At 42.8% G+C, this 23,243-nt stretch overlaps 1 protein-coding gene across 2 annotated transcripts in view; it reads left to right on the forward strand.

The window, feature by feature from the left end:
* Positions 1 to 23,243, forward strand: part of HNF4G (hepatocyte nuclear factor 4 gamma) — a 166,562-nt gene that overhangs the window by 139,928 nt on the left and 3,391 nt on the right. For both annotated transcript variants that reach the window (XM_068234834.1, XM_068234832.1), the window contains exons 4-9: positions 8,266 to 8,372; positions 9,936 to 10,091; positions 11,038 to 11,125; positions 11,229 to 11,381; positions 12,937 to 13,173; positions 16,756 to 16,878. In XM_068234834.1, the coding sequence (XP_068090935.1) occupies positions 8,266 to 8,372; positions 9,936 to 10,091; positions 11,038 to 11,125; positions 11,229 to 11,381; positions 12,937 to 13,173; positions 16,756 to 16,878 (864 nt within the window). The remainder of the gene's footprint in view (positions 1 to 8,265; positions 8,373 to 9,935; positions 10,092 to 11,037; positions 11,126 to 11,228; positions 11,382 to 12,936; positions 13,174 to 16,755; positions 16,879 to 23,243) is intronic.

Consider the following 23,243-nt stretch of genomic DNA (forward strand, 5'->3'; position numbering starts at 1 on the left):
TTGCATATAATATGCTGTAAATAATGTTTTAGAGTAAAATTGAAATGTAGGGTTATATTCCACTTTAAGGGCTCTGCCTTTGACACAGGAGACTCAAGTCTCAGCTCTTCCTGTTCAGTAAGCCAGCACCTATTCATTAGGAGACCTTGGGCAAGTTTCCCTAACACTGCTACTGCCTATAGAGCACGTCCTAGTGGCTGCAGCTCTGGCGCTTTGAATCTGCCAGGAGAAAAGCTTGATATAAATGTGCTGTGTCTGTCAAATACAGTCATTCTAATGTTTTGCTGAATAACAGCAAAATACAAGCACAAGGCTGGCATGACATTTTGGGCAGTTCACCCTCTATCAAGTGGGCAATTCATAAGGAGTACCTGCATGAATCATTATGCTGGCTTTGTATTTGTACTCTGCTAGTATTTTCAGCAATAGAGGAGAAATTGGATTTGTTGAGTTCTAGTATCTTGTTGTGTTTGTAGTCTTTACACTCAGCGCAAGCATGGTACACCAATAAACCATTATGATCAGCATCTGCGTTTATTCCTCCTTAAATGGACATAACATCCAGTAATTATATCCACTTTTAAATAATCTCAGACAACTTACAAATACACTTTCAAGCATTTAACCTGTGTTTAAAACTAGTGGTATTGTTTAGCATATAAATCCAATAACATTCATTTTTCAACAGCACAGTTTCAGCATTGGGATAGGTCTTAGAGTTAGAGTCTTAAGGCCCATACACACATCGGATTTCCGCGAACGACGGGTCGGTTGAACGTCCCGTCGTTCGCCCGCTAAATCGGGCGTGTGTACAGACTGTCGTTCGCTTGATAAGAGTGAGTTTGAGCCATCCGCCGGGCGGATCGCTCAAACTCACTCTTATCAAGCGAACGACAGTCTGTACACACGCCCGATTTAGCAGGCGAATGACGGAACGACGGGACGTTCAAACGACCCGTCGTTCGCGGAAATCCGACGTGTGTATGGGTCTTTAGAGTTAGGCACCACCAGGGGGTGGTCTTAGGGTTAGGGATCGGTATAGGGAGGGTTCTGTGTGAGAGTAGGTGTAGGCTTAGCTATAGTAAAATATTGGTAAATATTACCAATACTTTATTATCGTAATTCAGTAGTAGAATATCGCTAATCTTAGCAATATTCTACTAGCAGCAAACCCCTGCACCATTTTTACAGGCGCGTTTTCTACATGTATGCTATAGAACACTATACATTTTAAGGTTAGGTCAGCTGCATGATAGGACATGCTCCTATAGTTTTATCCTAAATGCTACCTTAGTCTTTGCAGTATAAATCCAAATTAAATGTGATACAAGACAAGTAATTGAAAGTAAAGTATATCTTCTTTTTCAATACCTTAAAATAAATGCATTGCCCTCCTTGACATAACTGCATACTGTATATTGCAATGCCCACAATGATGCACAGCTCTAAGCTTATTAGCAGTGGCGTCCCTACCATGGGGCGGCAAGGAGCGCTCCGCTCCGGGTGTCATCTCCAGGGGGGGTGTCATCAAGGCCTCCCCAGAAGCCTTGATGACACAGGAGGGGAAGCAGCGCTGAAGGAGGGGTGGCAGCGTCGGCGGGGAGGGGGGAAATACCCCCCACATCTCCCTCACCTGGGTCCCCTCCTTCGGCGCTTCCCCTCCACGGGCGCCGGCAACGGGCACTGACAGGGCGGCTGATAGCCGCCCTCAGTTTACCCGAGCAGGGCTACGGGAAGATGGCCGCCGAAGCCCGCACTGGAGACAAAAATAGACGGCAAGATGGCCGCCGACGCCATCTTGCCGTCTATTTTTGTCTCCAGTGCGGGCTTCTGCGGCCATCTTCCCGTAGCCCTGCACTGATGACGCAGCAGGAGACGGCGCGGGACATTCAAGAAGAGGAGCTGCGGAGAGAGAGCCTGCCTGGGATTCGGAAGAGAGGTTTCATATGCAGGTAAGTGAATGTTTTTTTTCTCTTTTACAGGTGCACCGGCCACCCACCGCTGCTGCCCACCTACCCACCGCTGCTGCCCACCTACCCACCAGGCTACCCACCAGCAGTAGTGCCCACCTACCCACCGCTGCTGGCCACCTACCCACCCCACCTACCCAACACTGCTGCCCACCTACCCACCAGGCTACCCACCGCTGCTGGCCACCTACCCACCCCACCTACCCACCACTGCTGCCCACCTACCCACCGCTGCTGCCTACCTACCCACCCACCACTGCTGCCCACCTACCCAGCAGGCTACCCAGCAGGCTACCCACCTTCCCACCAGGCTACCCAGCAGGCTACCCACCACTGCCGGCTGACCTACCCACCACTGCTGGCCACCTACCCACCGCTGCTGCCCACCTACCCACCAGTCTACCCAGCAGGCTACCCACCGCTGCTGCCCACCTACCCACCGCTGCTGCCCACCTACCCACCACTGCTGCCCACCTACCCACCACTGCTGCCCACCACTGCTGCCCACCTACCCACCAGGCTACCCAGCAGGCTACCCACCACTGCTGCCCACCTACCCACCACTGCTGCCCTGCTACCCACCACTGCTGCCCACCTACCCACCAGGCTACCCAGCAGGCTGCCCATCTACCCACCAGGCTACCCACCACTGCTTCCCACCTACCCACCACTGCTACCCACCTACGCACCACTGCTGCCCACGTACCCACCACTGCTACCTACCACTGCTGCCCACCTACCCACCAGGCTACCCAGCAGGCTGCCCACCTACCCACCAGGCTACCCACCACTGCTGCCCACCTACGCACCACTGCTACCCACCTACGCACCACTGCTGCCCACCTACCCACCACTGCTGCCCACCTACCCACCACTGCTGCCCACCTACCCACCAGGCTACCCAGCAGGCTACCCACCACTGCTGCCCACCTACCCACCACTGCTGCCCACCTACCCACCACTGCTACCCACCACTGCTGCCCACCTACCCACCAGGCTACCCAGCAGGCTGCCCACCTACCCACAAGGCTACCCACCACTGCTGCCCACCTACGCACTACTGCTACCCACCTACCCACCACTGCTGCCCACCTACCCACCACTGCTGCCCACCTACCCACCAGGCTACCCAGCAGGCTGGCCACCTACCCACCACTGCTGCCCCCCTACCCACCATGCTACCCACCACTGCTGCCCACCTACCCACCAGGCTACCCAGCAGGCTGCCCACCTACCCACCAGGCTACCCAGCAGGCTGCCCACCTACCCACCACTGCTGCCCCCCTACCCACCACTGCTACCCAGCAGGCTGCCCACCTACCCACTAGGCAATCGGGCTGCTCACCCTTCACCACCTACCCACCAGGCTATCAGCTTGCCAACACTCAAATCTGCTACCGATATTGTGTATTTTGTGGTCAGATCTGCTAGCGACATTGTGTATTTTGTGGTCAGATTAACTGCCGACATTGTGTAGTTTGTGGTCAGTTTAACTACCGTCATTGTGTATTTTGTGGTCAGTTTAACTACCGTCATTGTGTATTTTGTGGTCAGTTTAACTACCGTCATTGTGTATTTTGTGGTCAGTTTAACTACCGATATTGTGTATTTTGTGGTGAAATCTGGTTCTGACATTGTGTATGTTCTGGTCAAATCTACCGCAAGATTGAATGATTTTTTTTCTGGTCAAATCTGCCGACATGATTGAATGTATTTTCTTGTGAAATCTGCTCACATAACGTGTAATGTCTGGTGAAATGTTCTCGCATTACGTGTATTTTATGTTGAAAGCTTCTGACATTTTGTGTATTTTCTGGAAAAAAGCTGCGCAATGATGGGAATTTTCTGGAGAAAGGTTGACTAAAACTTGGGTGCACTTTTAAATTATCTCCGCCCCATCCGGTCATAGCCACGCCCATTTTTTCGCCGCGGCGCACTTCGCGCGCCGCAGGTGGTGTACCGTGGGTGGGTGGGGGTGTCTTTCAATACCTAGCACCGGGTGTCAAATGCCCTAGGTACGCCACTGCTTATTAGTAGCCACAGATATTTCACAATTACATTATTTACTATGCTCCAGCATATTGAATAGATTGTTACATTGTTTGGCCATAAGCCATCATCTGGGACCAACTATTTAAGAATTGATGGGAACTCTACACAGTATATACCAGTGTATATGGTCAGGCTTGTCTATAATATCAGGAGGAACTGTCATATGTCACAGTGATTGCCTGCAGCCATTTTACACAGCAGAAGATTACCATATATGCATCATAGAGTGTCAATCTGGTCCTAGATTCTTTTGCTATATGCTATCACTTTTTAGGTGACAGTTGTTTTCAGTGGAATTATTGTAATACATTGATGCACTTTATGTCATATTTCTATTTTTTTTTTCTATCATATGGACATAGCATTTTTTTTCTATTTCTAGAGCCTAATTTTCTATAAGATGGACAGGGCATTTAGGGATGACTGTATTGGTAAACATATAATTAATTATAATTGAACCTGAATTTTCCATACTGATGCCAGGCACTCATTAGACTCATTCTTGTTCTCATCATTTTTTCTTTGTTGTTTGTGTGTTTGGTATTTTAGTATAAATATGAAATCAATTTTTGGAATGTGTGTGAAAGTATTTGCATTTATACTATAAATAGTATACATAAATACATATATATACATTTTTCTACATATTATAAGTGTCATATTGGTTGATGGTGTGCAGGAGATCTGGTCAGGGATAAGCAGAAACTACACCAGTGCGAATTTACGCATTGTAGTTCGCATCTACGCATCGTAGTTCGTAGGCGAAGTTTCTAAACTACGCTTACGAATTTTGGGAAGCGAAGCAACGCTACGCGTCGTTTACACGTCGTTTAATGCAGACATTTTTTTCGCATAAGGGCATCAGTGTCCGCATACAGTATGCTTCGCACTACGCGTAATTGCGTATTTTAACGCGTAGTCTACAAAATACATACGAAGCAAATATTTGATTTTGAAGCCGTAGTTTGGCGAAGCGTAATTGCGTAAAACTACATGTAGTTACAGCGTAGCAAAGTTGGCTGACTACGACCATCTCTGGATCTGGTGCCCTCTGTCTATGCTTACAAACATGTTTTTCCTAGTTATTTGAACCCATAGCCTAAGTTTTGTCCCTACCAAACTTAAAGGTTGTCTCTTCTTCCTGCAACTCCCTGGTACGTAGCTCTAGCAATGATGTCCCACTAGGGCTTCTATCTTGGTCCATTTCAGATTTTGAGAAGTGTGGCTGAGTTTCTGCATGGCCAGCTGACATGGTATCTGAATGAGGAAGTGGTGCTTATATACAATACAATACAATAACATTTCTATAGCGCTTTTCTCCCATAGGACTCAAAGCGCTTAGGCTCTCTCAGATTCAGTAATTAGTAGGATGAAGTATTCACACAACAAAAGTTATATTTCTGCAAATGCCAAACTGAACAGGTGGGTTTTCAGTCTGGATTTAAACACATCCAGGGATGGAGCTGTCCTGATCTGTTGAGGTATTTCCCTTCCTTCAAAGTTGATTAAGGAGACCATTGCAATTACAGTCATAGACCTGCCCATCAGTATATTAAGTAGTGGGGATTTGGTTGCAGCAATGTGATGCAGTGGGAAAGCTCCGCAATATGAAAAAGATGCAAGGGTTTTGGGACACAGCAAGGGAGGTTGTGGCTTGAGAAGGTTCAGGACAGCACTGATGGATTAAGATGTATAAATGTTGCCCAACAGGGGTCAGGACTTGATCCCTCGGGTGACATAGCTGGCCCGGGGCTGTACAGATGCATAGTTACAGTGTGATGCGAAAGTTTGGGCAACGTTGTTAATCGTCATGATTTTCCTGCATAAATTGTTGGTTGTTACGATGAAAAATGTCAGTTACAGTCATCATATAGGAGACACACACAGTGATATTTGAGAAGTCAAATGAAGTTTATTGTATTTACAGAAAGTGTGCAATAATTGTTTAAATAAAATTAGACAGGTGCATACATTTGGGCACCATTGTCATCTTATTGATTCCAAAAGCTTTAGAACTAATTATTGGAACTCAAATTGGCTTGGTAAGCTCAGTGACCCTTGACCTACATACACAGGTGAATCCAATTATGAGAAAGAGTATTTAAGGGGGTTAATTGTAAGTTGCCCTCCTCTTTTAAATTTCTCTGAAGAGTAGCTACATGGGGGTCTCAAAACAAGTCTCAAATGACCTGAAGACAAAGATTGTTCACCATCATGGTTTAGGGCAAGCATACAGAAAGCTGTCTCAGAGATTTCAGCTGTCTGCTTCCACAGTTAGGAACATATTGAGGAAATGGAGGACCACAGGCTCAGTTCAAGTTAAGGCTCGAAGTGGCAGACCAAGAAAAATCTCGGATAGACAGAAGCGACAAATGGTGAGAACAGTCAGAGTCAATCCTCAGACCAGCACCAAAGACCTACAACATCATCTTGCTGCAGATGGAGTCACTGTGCATCGTTTAACCATTTGGCGCACTTTACACAAGGTGATGCTGTATGCAGAGGAAACCTTTTCTCCGCCCACAGCACAAACAGAGCTGCTTGAGGTATGCTAAAGCACATTTGGACAAGCCAGCTTCATTTTGGAATAAGGTACTGTGGACTGCTGAAACTAAAATTGAGTTATTTGGGCATAACAGGGTGCGTTATGCATGGAGGAAAAACAACACAGCATTTCAAGAAAAAACCTGCTACCTACAGTAAACTGTGGTGGTGGTTCCATCATGCTGTGGGGCTGTGTGGCCAGTGTAGGGACTGGGAATCTTGTCAAAGTTGAGGGACGCATGGATTCCACTCAGTATCAGCAGATTCTGTAGACCAATGTCCAGGAATCAGTGACAAAGCTGAAGCTGCGCCAGGGCTGGATCTTTCAACAAGACAATGACCCTAAACACTGCTCAAAATCCACTAAGGCATTCTCGCAGAGGAACAAGTACAACATTCTGGAATGGCTACTCAGTCGCCAGACCTGAATATAATTGAAAATCTGTGGTGTGAGTTAAAGAGAGCTGTCCATGCTCGAAAGCCATCAAACCTGAATGAACTAGAGATGTTTTGTAAAGAGGAATGGTTCAATATACCTTCAACCAGAATCTAGACTCTCATTGGAACCTATAGGAAGCATTTAGAGGCTGTAATTTCTGCAAAAGGATTTCATTTCTTTTTTGTGGTGCCCAAATGTATGCACCTGTCTAATTTTGTTTCAACAATTATTGCACACTTTCTGTAAATCCAATTAACTTAATTTCACCTCTCAAATATCACTGTGTGTGTCTCCTACTGTATATGAGATATTTAACTGACATTTTTTATCGTAACAGCCAACGATTTATACAGAAAAATCATGACGATTAACAACGTTGGCCAAACTTTTGCATCCCACTGTAGCCTGCAGGCTAACAGTACAATCAGCGGTACTGTGAATGGGGGGTAGGGTTTAGAGCAGTGCATATGTGGTGTGTCAAGCAGGGTGAGTGGGGAGAACTAAGCTATCGGCCATCACTCAACCAAATTGAACTGTCTGGCGGATTGCTGGGTAGGCGGTGGTCAGGTTAGAGGGCTGCTGCACACAAACCTGATTAACAGCAGAGGCTGCTTTAGGGATTTTTTTTTTTTTTTTTACTTTCAAAGTTTATTGAAATAAAAGTGATAACAGTAAATGGGTTTAAATCCACAATCATGATAACTACATAAGTGTAGATATAGGAGAGCATATAGTTTGTGGTTACAACCGTTCACATAGAAAGACTGTTTATCGAGACTTTAATAAAAGTTTTAACTAGAACCATAACATGCTCACCAGAGTAGAGAGATGCTCTCCTACCCACTGCAGAGGGTACCAACTGCCTGATTAATCATGTCGTACCCCAGATGAATCTCATTACCAGCATATTAGTTGTTATTATAAAGAGTTTATATTGCCCATGCTTTAGCCAATTTTAATCTAGCATCTGTACGGGCTTTTACTCTTTTTTTTTTTTGTATTTTCCATTGTTGTGTGTTGATGTTCACTTCCATTGTTTTCTTTTTGAAATCCCAATAAATTGAATTGTGAAAACAAGTATTTGCTACATTATTTGGTGTGCAAAATATAGGTAGATGGATTAGAACATTCTACCATGAATGTTGGATTTGCTTTATCAGAATTTTTGCCCTTTGGGAATTTCAAGTCATGTGATTTTTTTTTACTGCAGTTGAAATTAACATGAAATGTACTTTTCTAACATCTATTTTTTTTAATTAGCTGTTCAGAATGAAAGAGACAGGATAAGCACAAGAAAAAGTGGATTCGAAAACAGCAACATCCCCTCTATCAATACACTGGCACAAGCAGAAGCTCTTTCTCGTCAGGTACAAAAGACTATCAACAACCTAACAATCGACCTCCTTCCAGAGGAACTTTCCACATGCCTACCGGTGCTTACTCCCTGTGGTTCATCACTCCACACAAGAACAATGAATTCAAACAAACAAAGGAGGGAAGGACTCTTGCTTGGCAATATACCTTATATTGTACACAATAGTACACAAACGTTTTCAAGCTACTCGCTCTTCCACTTGAGGAAGAGCAAGCAGCTTTCAAACGTTTGTGTACAGTTGTGTACAATATAAGGTATATTGCCAAGCAATAGTGCTACCCGTGTTTGGTTGTTTAAAACCTAGGCAGCTGCCTAGGGCCTGGAGAGAGTCTAGGGGCCCAATGGATGCTAGCCACTACCAAATATTACTAAAAGAGCTAGGTGATCATCAGCAGTGAGCAAAAACTGCTGTCTTGCCTAGGGCCTCATGTCAACTTAATCCATTTCTGTCTCTAACCAGGTACTTATATTTTGCTTTGTTAGCTTGAACTTATTTGACGGTACATTCAATCATCTCTGAAAACTGTGTGTCAACCTATAGTTCTGAAGATATTCATTGCTGGAAACTCTGACTTTTCCTATAGCATCACAGTTGGTCCTTCAACATGATGAGTAGCATCAGTGGCCAATAAAGGTGCTCAGGAGTTCAACCTTCTCTAGTTTCTATTTGACTTAATATCAGATGCCCACCTTCTGTTGCACAGGTCTGTAAGATTTTTGCATCATGGGCACCTTTTGTACTTTTTCTTTTCTTTTTTTAATCCTGTTTATATAAGAGTTCTCCAATGTAAATGCATTTTCTCTCTTTTTCACTGGAATTCATCTTTTGCTTTACTTCATCAAACCTACTTGATGAAGTTAGCTTGGAGGTGGTGAGGTACTTCATGAAGTCACACACAATTGTCACTGATTTCCTGAATCTGGTTTCCTGAACTCTAAATGCAAATTTTAGAAAAAAAATGCATCAGTAGTTCTAAAACCTGCTTTTTTAAAGAATGTGTTAAGAAAAATCACAGTGCATATAGAAAAGAATCATGCTTTTCAAGATATTTACATTGTGTTGCTTTGCAACCTGAAATAGACATGCAGAGCAGAGGAGAGACTTGGGCATCATGTTGTTGTGAAGAGCCTGCAGAATCATCTAACAAAAAATAATAAAACACTGTCATGATATAGTGCATATTATGTAGAAAAACAAACTGCCAAAGAGCTACAAAAATTATCTGCCAGCTAAGTTACATAATCCACCATAAATGATGTTTGATTGTCTCAAGACGTGTGATAATAATAATAATAATAATAATACCCATTATTATTATTATTATTGTTATTATTATCATTTCCTGTATGGTATGCATTCTATGAAGAGGGAGACAGTTCCAGCAATTTGCATGCATGTTGAGAGAGAGCCCTTAATACCAGCAGAGTTTTCAATTATTTGCATGATCGCTCCTGTGGTTTTTGTTTAAAAACACTGTAAGCCAAAAGTAATTCTTTATGTGAATTGTGTTTTAATGTAGTCTATTCATTTTCTTTTTCTTTTCAACATTGTTAGATCACTGCCCCAAGTTATGGTACAAGTACAGACATAAATACAAAGAAAATTGCCAGTGTTACTGATATTTGTGAATCTATGAAGCAGCAACTGCTGGTCTTGGTGGAATGGGCAAAATACATCCCTGCATTTTGTGAGCTTCCTCTGGATGACCAGGTAAGAAGTGGGTAAATAAATGAGATTAGGCTGCACTTTGATTCAAGAAAACCTAATTCAGTGAGAATAATGTTTATGCTGTAATGTCTATTTCAGATGTTTCCCAAAATAAAATGAAAGTAGTTTTACATATACAGTACGAATGGGTATCATAAAGTTTTAATTAACACCCAGAAGTTATTATGGTATATTGAGGAAATGTTGTCCGATTGTTCGGTTTTAGAAGTTCCCCTGTCATTACAGACTATGGAGCTCACCATAAAGTTTCCCGGTAAAATTTGCAATACATGTTTGCGAACTCGAAATTGTGATGTTCAGCTTTCACTAATCATATTTGTTCTTGGCTATGATTTGTTGTTTGGAGAGGTTTCAACACTTCCTGTTTGGGCTGAAAATTAAGAAAATTCTCACAGATATTCAGTGAGAAAAGACAAGACATAGAGCATTTATATCACACTTTTCTCCTGGCAGACTCAAAGCGTCAGAGCTGTGGCCACTAGGGTGCATGTTAGGGAGTCTTGCCCAAGGTCTCCTTACTGAGTAGGTGCTGGCTTACTGAACAGTTAGAGCCAAGATTCAAACCCAGGTCTCCTCTGAGGCAAAGTCCTTAACCAATACACTATTCAGACAATATGTCAGATGGGGAATAAAAATTCCTAAAAAGATTTGGATACTTTCGAAAACCACAATTATAAGAAGCAACCCCCCCCCCCTCAAAAAAAAAAACAAAAAACTTGAAAATAGGCTTTAAGCCATCAGAAGAAATGCTATTCTTTAAGAGGAGGGCTCACTTCATGAGTTCTGTCTTCTGATTGCAGATTTCTTCAAAAATAGATTTATAACTGATTACTAATTTATTTTTTGACTTGTAATTTAGTAGCCACAAACTAAAATATATTTGCCTTGGCATTTGAATTTACATGTGTTATTGTACTTGTCTTGACAGGTTGCTCTATTAAGGGCTCATGCTGGGGAGCATCTTCTACTTGGTATTACCAAACGTTCCATGGTCTTCAAAGATATTTTGGTTTTAGGTAAATTGCTGTCTCTCTTCTATACCAGAATATTTGTGTAGTGTCCATCTCTTTTATAAAGATCCATCTCTCATCTGAACAAAATATCTGTATTTTCTTAAAGGAAACAGCTACGTAATTCACAGAAATAGTAGCGAGATTGAGATAAGCCGTGTTGCGAACAGAATTTTGGATGAACTTGTCCAGCCTTTCCAGGAAATACAAATAGATGACAACGAATTTGCTTGCTTAAAAGCAATTGTATTTTTTGACCCTGGTATGTCTCTAATGTTAAATTTAATGTTTGATGACATTTCTGAAATGTAGAACAGATTATTGCATATTATGAGCTATGGATATTGTACTAAAAGACTGTAATGCATGTAAATGGGCCCAACTGAGAATGACTAGGTGGTATTCAAAATTGTAACAGTATTTTCCTTGCACACCATCTCAGAATAACAGAAGAACACATCTGAATTCATCCACTTCCCTACCCTTCCCCGTTAACTCACAAACAGCTTTGTTCTTAACCCTAGCTGGAGATACAGCTGTTTTTTCAAAGTCTTCTTTGTGAATTCAGAGAAATTAGAAAGTTTTTAAGAAAACAAAAAATGTATGATTTTAAGTACAGTACAGCAAATTATTTGTGAATTCTTCGGTTAGCAAGATTAGTAAGAGGAGTCTGACTATATGTCAGATTTTCTGGTGGTGTATTTTTTATCATTGAGATTATCCTTTATCTCCTGTCCATGTGGAGTAACCAGAAAAAGAAGGTCAAATTAGGAAAAATATTCTATAATGGCAACCAAGATGTCACTTCTGTAGTAGGATGGGAATGTTTTAGGACTTTTACTTTATTTTCCAGTAATATAATGTTTTACTTTGAGAAGGATTGGAGAAAATGTCCAGCAATTATACAAATGACATATTTTAACTCTTTCTTACTAACTCTTTCTTACTGAATTTAAAGTTTAGTGTGATTTGACTTCTTAAAACAAAAGGTATCGGTCTCTTTTAGTTCCCTATACTTTTCTAGTGGTTTTGGGTCACCCCAAGCTGCCTGGGGACTATATTACTCTATATAAAGCATAAAAATCCATAAAGCAATAAAAGTCATATCCAACCATTTTGTCTGGCCATATGAAAAGGAACAATATTTACCCTATGCAACTGCATGGTATATGCAGAGTATTTTTTAGCATAGCCAAATGGTTCAATACACATTTCAGTAGTAAAATGGCAGTTCAGATTGGCTTCCTTTAACCACTTAAGCACCAGCATAACCGCCACAATCGCCGTCATCGACGCACGTTGGGAACGTGGGCCACCCACTCTGCCGTCTCTATGATGGCAGAGTTCCTTGAGCCGGTCATGAGCTGCTTTCAATGGCTCCTGACCCTGCCTATATATATAAGCCAATGTGAGCCCCTTACGTTAATAGACAGGGTCAGGAGCCAATGAAAATGGCTCCTGACCCACTCACAGGGCTCTGCCATTATAGAGACGGCAGAGCGAGTGAGCTGCGGCGGGGAGACAGTGGCGAGATCGTCGGGAGCGATGAAAGCGGTGAGAACGCTGTGTCGGTGAATTGAAATCTATGCCCTGGCAGTCAGGTAGCCATCAAAACAGGGCATAGATTTCAATCGTTAAGGTCCTTAAGTAGATAATAATCTTGATACATTCATGCAGCGGCTAGACATAAACCTACACATCCTTTGATTTTGCATGTCCACCATTCATGAGAAGAAGCCTTTCCTCTTGCCTGCTAGACACATGTAGAAACTGAAAAATTACAATGAATGCATATAAGAGTTTTCTGTTCTTTACAGATGCCAAGGGACTCAGTAATCCAATGAAGATTAAAAATATGCGTTACCAAGTACAGATTAGTTTAGAAGACTACATAAATGACAGACAATATGATTCTAGAGGAAGATTTGGAGAACTTCTTTTACTTCTGCCAACACTTCAAAGCATCACTTGGCAAATGATTGAGCAAATTCAATTTGTAAAGTTGTTTGGAATGGTTAAAATTGATAATCTTCTCCAGGAGATGTTATTAGGAGGTGAGTCTTGCTACAAACTGCAGACAACACATGATCATGTTATGGTGATGATCAGATTACACCAAGTTGAACTGCTTTGTGTTGATTATTTAGTTGTGTTTTCCTCTAGAAAAAAAATGCACATTCTTCTTTACTAGTCACTGGACTTAGTGAGTCCAATGTAATTTCAATATGAATCCCTAAAGTGGTAAGTTTCAGAGCATTTTTTTAACCTTTGGTAGTCTACTTTAAATTCACGAGATAAAGGGACCCTGAGCTTACCTGGGGCTTCTCCAGCCCACTGTAAGCCATGAGGTACCCCGGCATCCTCCTGTCCTGGCTCCTCTCTCGGTCCCGGCTGGCTCCATTATTGTAGGACTTTGGCCTGAAGTCGTCAGGGCTGCTTCCCGCTTTGCCTATACATGTCATCACACCAGCTGACGTGAGAGCCCTGCGCATACACGGTTCTCTAATATTGAACCGCGCATGCATAGGACTCTCACGCTGATCGGCGTGATGACGTGTATCAGCAAAGTGAGAAGCAGCACTGATGACTTCAGGCCGAAGTCATGACAAAGAATGATGGAGCCACCAGCCAGGACTGGGAGAAGAGCCAGTAGGATGCTGTGGGACCTCGCTGCCTACGGTGGGCTGGGGGAAGCCCCAGGTAAGTCACAGTTTCATTTTTAAGGACTGCTCAGGGTCCCTTTAAAGAGTAACTAAATACAACTTAGTTTATACATTTTTTTACAGTATGAATTAATAAATTGTTTAGTCTTTATCCATTGTAAAATCTTCCCTTGCCCTGCTTTACATTTTTAAATTTATCAGAGACACCAACATCTTTCCTGCTGGCAAGATTAGCTACTGTGGAATGTTCTATTCTTCCATCTGTGAAATGAGTAAGGACATCTGATCTCCCAAAGTACTCTTGGGGAGAAGGCTGCACTGCATCATAGCCTAGGCTATTCATAGCCTGGGTTAAACATCACCGGGAGGATGGTCAGGGACGGATTTTTACTTTTTACCACTCTAGGCCAACTCGTGTGTGCACATGCAATATTCTACAATATTATGCCACTGCCTCCCATGCCTGCTGCCCAGGTGATGTTCTGGCATTTTTTGAATTCTCTTGGCCTTCAGAAAGGTCCTTCCACTCTACATGTCAATAGATGTAGCATGGCAGGGAAGAGTTAACCTTTGTAAGTGCATGAGCTTTGAATTGTATGGCACCCAAAACAAGTTAACTTCCAACACGCTTCTCTCCTACTGAAGCACATCTCTTTTGGGTTAGTATAGGGTTATCAGACATGGAAAATGGGTGGATTATGGTTACTGTTAGATCAGGAGATCAGGGTTAAGCATTAAGTTAAAGTAATATAAAGATGGTTAGGGAACATCAAGTCTAGTGCCTTGGGCAATTTTGGCGTTAGGCTAGGGATTTGAGAATAGAATTATGGGAATGGGGCTGAAATTGAGTTATTATTATTATTATCATCATTTATTGTATTTATAAAGTGCCAACATATTACGCAGCGCTGGACATTAATTTAGGTTACAGACAATATTTAGGGGTGACAAACAGCAATATGACCATACAGGAATACAAGAAAACCAGATCACACAGCACAGTATGAGTACAAGGTAGTGCTTAGTCAGTCACTGGAGGGGAGCATGGAGATTAGGCAAGTTAGGTTCACTCAAATGCATAGCATGGGTGCACAGTAATGGAGGTGCATGATCAGGTAGGACACAAAAGGAGGAGGACCCTGCCCAAAGGCTTACAATCTAGAGGGAAAGGTAGGGACACGAGAGGTAGGGGACCAGAGTTCAGCTGTGGGTTTAGAGCAATTGTGAGGGGTGGTAGGCCAGAGTGAAAAGGTGAGTTTTAAGGGCCTTCTTGAAGGTGTTGAAGGAGGGGGCTGCCCTAATGGGTGGAGGTAGGGAGTTCTATAGTGTTGGAGCGGCTCTTGAGAAGTCTTGGAGGCGTGCATGGGACTGGGTGATGCGGGGGACGGTCAGGCGAAGTTCATTGGAGGAGCGGAGTGAGCGGCTTGGTGTGTATCTCTGAGTAAGATCAGAAATGTAGGTTGGACAGGTTTTGTGGACGGATTTGTAGGTCAGACACAATATATTGAATCTGATTCTGGACTGGATAGGAAGCCAGTGGAGGGATTCACGGAGGGGAGCCGCCCTGTTGGAGTGATGGGAGGAGTGGATAATTCTGGCTGCCGCATTCATGATAGACTGCAGTTAGGTTTAATGATCAGAAGATAACGGTGATTCATTTCTGAGCTTCACTGAAGAATGGTTAGTGATATTGCTATATACTCTCTAAACTTTGACTATGTTAGGGATTAGATTGTGAGCTCTTCTTAGGACAGTCAGTGACATAACTATGTACTCTGCAAAGTAGTGCAGAAGATGTCAGTGCTATATGAATAAATAAATAATAATAATAATAATAATAATAATAATAATAATAATAATAATAATAATAATAATAATAATAATAATTATTATTATTATTATTATTATTATTATTATTATTATTATTATTATTATTATTATTATTATTATTATTATTATTATATGCTAGGACATTAGACCATACCTTCAGCAGGGATTATAATGTGAGCTCCCTGAGGATAGTTAGGGGCATGACTATGTACTTTAAAAAGTGCATAGTCCACAACAAGCAAACTGCAGCGAGTCCCTGTGGAATAGGCCTAGTCAGGTCTATGTTGCCGGTGCACAATCCCTCTGTGGGTCACCACTCCACACACGGTTCAATGTAGTAAATACGAAGGAGGCACTCAATTGGCTTCAAACTTGCGTTTTATCAAATCCCAGTAATACACATGTATTACTACATGTGTATTACTGGGATTTGATAAAACGCAAGTTTGAAGCCAATTGAGTGCCTCCTTCGCATTTACTACTTTAAAAAGTGCTGCAGAAGATGTCAGTGTAATAATAATAATAATAATAATAATAATAATAATAATAATAATGTAGGATATTAGACTATGACTATGGAAGAGTTAGATTGTGAGCTCCTCTGAGGACAATCAGTGACATGACAATGTACGCTGTAAAGGACTGCATAAGATGTCAACTATATATATCTGTTAATAATAATAATAATTAGAATGACACGTTATTTAAGTGCTCTTATAGAGGGAGAGAGAGGAGGATAGTAGAGGGGGAGAGATAGGGAGAGAGCAAAAGTCAGAACATCCAGTCTATATATTCTTTCATGTTCATTGATCAGAGCAGTTTAAAGAAAGAGGATCAACACAACAGCAAGGCATAAGAAATTGTAGCCTCTATATTTCCACTTACTTTTATTTTTCTATAAAAAAAAAGACTAAAGAGATATGAGTATTCCATTTCTAATATTTTGTGAATTAACATTTAAACATTTTACAGTTATTAAAAAAATGTTATTCAACTGTTTAAGGTATTTTATAAAAAGACAAACACCAACAAAATAAAGCTCTAACTGTCTACTGTATGTTTGCCTGCTCATGTGCAATGAAAAAAAAAGTCAATAAAAGTCTAAAAAGTATTTTTTCCAATAATTGTATGTTATTTCAATAGGTTTAACAACTGAGTCTAGTCACATTCACCATCCAATACATACTCATATAGCTCAAGATCCCATAGTTGGACAGACTCTGCTTATAAGCTCTATGTCTTCTGCAATTCACTCAGAACAGATTGGTGAGTATACTGATCATGCTATTTCTAACTTCCTAAGTAATGTATGCAAGTGATTCCTGTCATTTAGTAAGACTCTACAGCTCTAGCAAAATGTCAGGGAAACTTCATTGTTCACAATGCGGTGTGATCACACTGTAAGTATGGTGCTGGCTGACATGATGGTGTTGCTTAGCAGTGGTTTTATATTTATAGTAGTCAATACAAAATGCCTATCAATGCCAGTGAAATCACCATCAAGCAACAGTTACTTAATCTCAGAGACTGTCAGGACACCGTGTGATAAAAGAGGTGGTCACCATTGCAAGTTAGCATGAACAATAAGTACCTCTTAATGCCAGGCAATGCTTCCAGTGCCAGTTGATGTCTGTTAGTCACCGCCAGTTAGTGCCTGCCAAGCATTCACTGCCAAGCAACTCCTACTAAGATGCAAATCAACACTAGCATTTCCAGTGCATCTTGTGTGTAGGTGCCGTAGGGCGCTTTACCATCTAATTTGATAAAAGTATATATTTATTTTATCCTATTACTATAATTGTAAGAGCAGTTTTGCCAAAATAATACCTCTGGTCTTTCTATGTGCCTTTCAACACCCATATAAAGTTGAAATGGAAGGACACACATACGCACGCACGCACGCACGCACGCACACACACTGAATTCCTTGCATTGATCAAAAAGATTCATGATTGAAACTGACATTAACAATAGATCAAGTGACTTCTCTGACACTTATTATTTGTGGACTGACCCATGCCAAAATAGTTGGTAAAGTCCAGTCAGTGTTTGGTTTTCCTGCAACCAAATCCCATCTACCAACCAATTCCTAAATTTTATTAGGTATTGGAACACAGGGACAGTTGACTCTGCTACCAGTGGTTGATAAAGCTTTTCCTGTGGTCAGAGGCTAAGTGGCCACCTGTTCTTTATGAATAAAGGGATGCTACTCCTAGTGAGAAACAGAGACCAGGGGATGGAGTCACTCAAAGTGGATCCTGGAGATGCTGGTAAATGCTGAAGAAAAAAAAGCCCAAAAGAATATAAGTCCCATAAGCTGCCCAGAAGTAAAAGTCCTCAGATAGACTCCATATATGTATAACCAAATTAATTTTAGCACTGTATGGTACTTCAAATATCACACTGTCTCCAACACCCTTCAAAGTGCAGGGACAAAAAGTAGGGATAATAAAAATTGCACCCTGCAGAAAGAAAACACAGAGACAACAGGAGCCCAAATGGTGCAGTATGTCACAGTACCAGAAGTATGTAAAATATGTGAATGTATTATACTCACAAAGGTGGGTTGCAGAAGGGCAACCGACCACTACAAGCAGGTGGAGATGTATAACTCCACTCGGGTGACCAGACGGAGCTGGTGATGGTCGCACTCTTGATAACAAGCAAACCTCAAATGACCTAAATTGGTCAAAGAGGGTTGATCCCCCTCCAAAAGGAGGGTGAAGGCACAAGGTAAAAGGGGAAAAAGGCGCCCAGAGCGGATAAAATACGTTAAAAACAAATAAAATGAAAAAAGTGAGGTGGTGTAAGGCTCCTTATTTGTGGCTACAAGCACTATTAGGCACTGCTATTTGGCCTGAGGAAGTGGGTATGCACCCACGAAACGCGTTGCCAGTGCAATAAAATTCTATTAATACGTGAATTTGTCTTCATTGAGGTAAGCCACCTCACTTTTTTCATTTTATTGGTTTTTAACATATTTTATCTGCTCTGGGCGCCTCTTCCCCCTTTACCTTCAAAGGGCAGGCTTACCAGTTTCCAAAAAGACCCAGATTATAAGGTCTAAGCGTATGTCTGGTCACCATAACGATAAAAACTCCTCATGGTCATCATCAAACTTCAGAGTGTCAGCTGCCCTCCCTCATACAGCACAGATGTTCCCAGCTCCCAGTTCTTCATTTAAATACAAACACTTTTATTGTGTATAAAAACAACTCCAATACTCATGTAAGGGCCCTTATGGCAGGGATCCTCAGTAGAATGTGCATCATATATATATATATATATATATATATATATATATATATATATATATAAATTTTTGAAAGCCCCGATGATGAAAGCGGCACCCCATTGATATATATATATATATATATATATATATATATATATATATATATATATATATATATATATATATTGCACTTTCTACTTTCTACTGAGGGTCCCTGCAATAAGGGCCCTTATGTCAGTATTGAAGTGGTTTTTATACGCTGAAGTTAATCTGGTTATGAAATATCCATTGCTACAATGTGCCCTACCCATTGTCATAAGACCACGGCCTGTGGAAGGAGCAGACATCAAAGTACACTAATTTTTGGGCACGAGCAAGAAGGGGAAAGTATGATACTGGGCATTGTGACAAACAGACAAAGACACATGGGGGGGGGGGGGGGGGGGTCACTGGCACATTTGTAGCTAGGTTTTTTTTCATCCCATTTTTGAAGTGATATTCTGATAGTCCTGGAAAGGTGCTGAAGGTGTCCAATTAAGTTTAACTCTTTACTTTTTTCTTTCTTTCTGTCTTGTCTGTCACCATTTCAAACATATGTATAATTATAATAATAATATATTCTCACAGCACAGAAGTAGTAGTCATCAAATTGTGCATGTATTTTATTTAATCTAAAGGTGGCCCCATACCATACATTTCCTTTTCAATTCAAGAATTACAGTCAATTGGATTTGATTCATTGTAACATTTAAAAATTCTGAACACTGTACCACACCAGTTCAATTTTTCCCAATTATGAAAAAAAATTTGAAAACTCAGCAAAAAAATGCTTGGCTTTATACATTAAGAAATTAACAATCTACCCTACAACTGTAACGATCGGTGGGCGCAGAGAGTATCTGATTACCGGTGATCTGCAGTATCACCGGAAATACAGATATATACCAGATTATAAGTGAACTGCAGTCTCACCGATAATCCGATATACAAACTAACCTCTGATCACCCGAGTAGAGTGTAGTGTTTGGTGTAACTGTAACACTAAGAGGACAAGGCCTCAATGCAGTAAGGAGTACTGCACAGATTCCTTCCGCAGACCTGAGCTCTCCAAGACGGGAGGAGTCAGACTGATAGTAGGAAGGAATATCTGAAAGTGACCCTCAGGAGGAAGGATCGCTAACAGAGCGAGGAACCGCCTCTAACGGTAAGGTCGGTTCTCGAGGTCGGACAAGCCAGGTCGTACACACACGGACAGATAAAGTACAGGATCGGGAGGCAAAGGCAGAGTCAAAGTACAGGCAGGGTTCAGCAACGGGGTATCAGAAATATCGGGGTACAAAATCAGGAGGCAGAAGCAGAGTCAAGGAACGAGCCGGGGTTCGGCAACAGAGTATCAGAAATATCGAGGTGCAAGATCAGAGTTCAGGAGGATAGTCGAGGCAGGCAAAAAGTCATAACATATAATCACAATCAAACTAGTACTTTAGCTATCAAATATCTAGCTAAGTGTAGGATTACAGCTCCAGCTGGTCCCGGCACACTTCAGGATCTGACTACGGATCTGGGTGCTCCCACGTATGTGATCGCACGCCAGACAAAGAGCAAGTGAACAACCAGCAGTATATATACTCTAGGACCTTTCCAGGACCTCCCTAATTGCTGGTCCAATGGGAGCAGTGGAATTTGTCAGCTGACCCAGCTGGTCAGCCGACACCCTTCTAACTGCTATTTAAACTCTGCCTCTGTGCTCGCGCGCGTGTAAGTCTGAATCTTGGTGGACTATCAGTCCCAGCCACACCAGTACTGTTTTGCAATGTATCTAATGCAGGGGTCGCCTCTGATGTGGATTCCGCCGTTACCAATGCGGATTCCGCCGCACTGCCCATGCGGCATGCGGCGTTTTTTCCGCGTTGTGACGCCATGCTGGACGCGGAAACAGCCGCCTCACCTCGAGAGACGGCGGCTTTTCCGCGTTTCCTCACAGTACCCCCCTCCCGAGGAGTGGACTCCGGACAACTCCCACCAGGCTTCTCGGGATGTACAGCATGAAATTCCTTCACTAACTCGTCCGCATGCATGCGGTTCCTAGGTACCCATTGCCTCTCCTCAATCCCGTACCCCTTCCAATGTACGAGGTACTGTACCGAGTTCTGTACAGTACGTGAATCTATGATCTTCTCCACTTCGTACTCGGGTTGGGCATCCACCAACACGGGAGGAGGAGGAGTAGGACCTACCTGGACTGCTGGTTTAAGAAGGGACACGTGGAAGGACCTCACCCCCCGCATGCTGGTGGGAAGGTCAATGGAATAAGTAACATTATTAATCTTCTTGGTCACGGAAAATGGGCCCACAAACCTGGGACCCAGTTTGGCAGATGGCTGCTTCAGGGTCAAGTGACGTGTGGACACCCAGACTAGATTCCCTGGCCGAAACTTCCATTCCACGGACCGTCTCTTATCTGCTTGACCCTTCTGACTCTGGAACGCCTTCTGTAAATTCCCCTTAACAATTCCCCAATTGTCCCTGAGTGATCTCTGCCAATTTTCCAGTGCTGGAAATGGAGACGAGACAACTGGAAAAGGGGAAAATTTGGGTGACCTCCCTGTTACAATCTGAAATGGGGAAAACCCAGACGAGGAATTCTTTAAATTATTTTGAGCGAATTCCGCGAAGGGCAAAAATTTCACCCAGTCACTCTGCGCCTCAGAAACGTAGCATCTCAGAAATTGCTCCAGGGATTGGTTAATGCGTTCTGTCTGCCCATTGGTCTGTGGGTGGTAGCCTGACGAGAAAGACAATTTCATGCCCATTTGGTGGCAAAATGCCCTCCAGAATCCAGACACAAACTGGACTCCCCTATCAGACACGATGTCTTCCGGAATGCCATGCAGCCGGAAGATGTGAATGATAAACAATTCAGCCAGTTCTTGAGCCGAGGGGAGTCCTTTCAGGGGCACAAAATGGGCCATTTTGCTAAACCGATCGACTACCACCCAAATGACCGACATGCCTTCAGACCTGGGCAATTCCCCCACAAAATCCATGGACAAGTGGGTCCATGGCTCACTCGGGGTGGGCAAAGGCTGCAACCTTCCTACAGATGCCAGCCGGGAGGGCTTACTCCGGGCGCACACCGCACACTCCCTAACATACTCCTTGCAATCTGTTGCCAAGGAAGGCCACCAAGCACACCTGGCAATCAGATCCTGCATTCTGGCAGCTCCAGGATGACCAGCATTCTTATGGGCGTGAAAGAGTTGCAGAACCTGTAACCGGAATGGTAGTGGTATGAACAAGACCCCTTCGGGTTTCCCTTCAGGAACCTCCTGCTGAAAGGGACCCAAGATCTCTGTCCACTCTTCCCAAGACTCCGTGGCGGCTAACACCAGTTTCTGCGGAATGATGGATTCAGGAGTGTGAGGCTGTGCTGTCTCAGGTTCGAAACACCTGGAGAGGGCATCTGCCTTGATGTTTTTGCTACCTGGAGTGTATGTGATTATAAACCTGAATCTCGTAAAAAACAAGGACCACCGGGCCTGACGAGGACTAAGCCTCTTAGCCCCCTCGATGTACTCCAAGTTCTTGTGGTCGGTGTAAACAGTGATCGTGTGCTCTGCCCCCTCCAACCAGTGGCGCCACTCCTCAAATGCCAATTTAATGGCCAGGAGCTCTCTGTTGCCTATATCGTAGTTTCTCTCCGCCGGAGAGAACCTACGGGAAAAGTACGCACAGGGGTGTAGTCTTCCCTGTAACCCTGATCGCTGAGACAGCACAGCCCCTACCCCGACCTCCGAGGCATCGACCTCAACAATGAACGGATAAGCGGTGTCAACATGTCTCAGGATTGGTGCGGAACAAAACAATTTTTTCAGACTAGAAAATGCATTCTGAGCCTCCGGAGACCAGTGGGTAGTATCTGCCCCCTTTTTTGTGAGACTGGTAAGGGGTGCAATGATCGTGGAGTACCCTTTTATAAACCTCCTATAATAATTTGCAAAACCCAGGAATCTCTGGAGGGCTTTCAGACCCACAGGTTGCGGCCATTCTAGGACAGCTGTGACTTTAGCAGGGTCCATTGACAGACCTGAGGTAGAAATCACATACCCCAGAAACGTGACGGATGTCACCTCAAAAATACACTTTTCTAACTTGGCGTAGAGTCTATTCTGTCTTAATTTGTTTAGGACTAATTTCACATGGACCCTGTGTTCAAGGAGGTTATTGGAATAAATTAATATATCATCGAGGTATACCAGTACGAATTTACCCAATACCTCCCGGAATACCTCATTGATTAGTTCCTGGAAGACGGCGGGCGCATTGCACAACCCGAAGGGCATCACTAAGTATTCGTAATGCCCGTCGGGTGTGTTAAAGGCCGTCTTCCATTCAT

This window comes from Hyperolius riggenbachi, chromosome 5, assembly GCF_040937935.1.
Source record: "Hyperolius riggenbachi isolate aHypRig1 chromosome 5, aHypRig1.pri, whole genome shotgun sequence".
NCBI classification, from domain to species: domain Eukaryota; kingdom Metazoa; phylum Chordata; class Amphibia; order Anura; family Hyperoliidae; genus Hyperolius; species Hyperolius riggenbachi.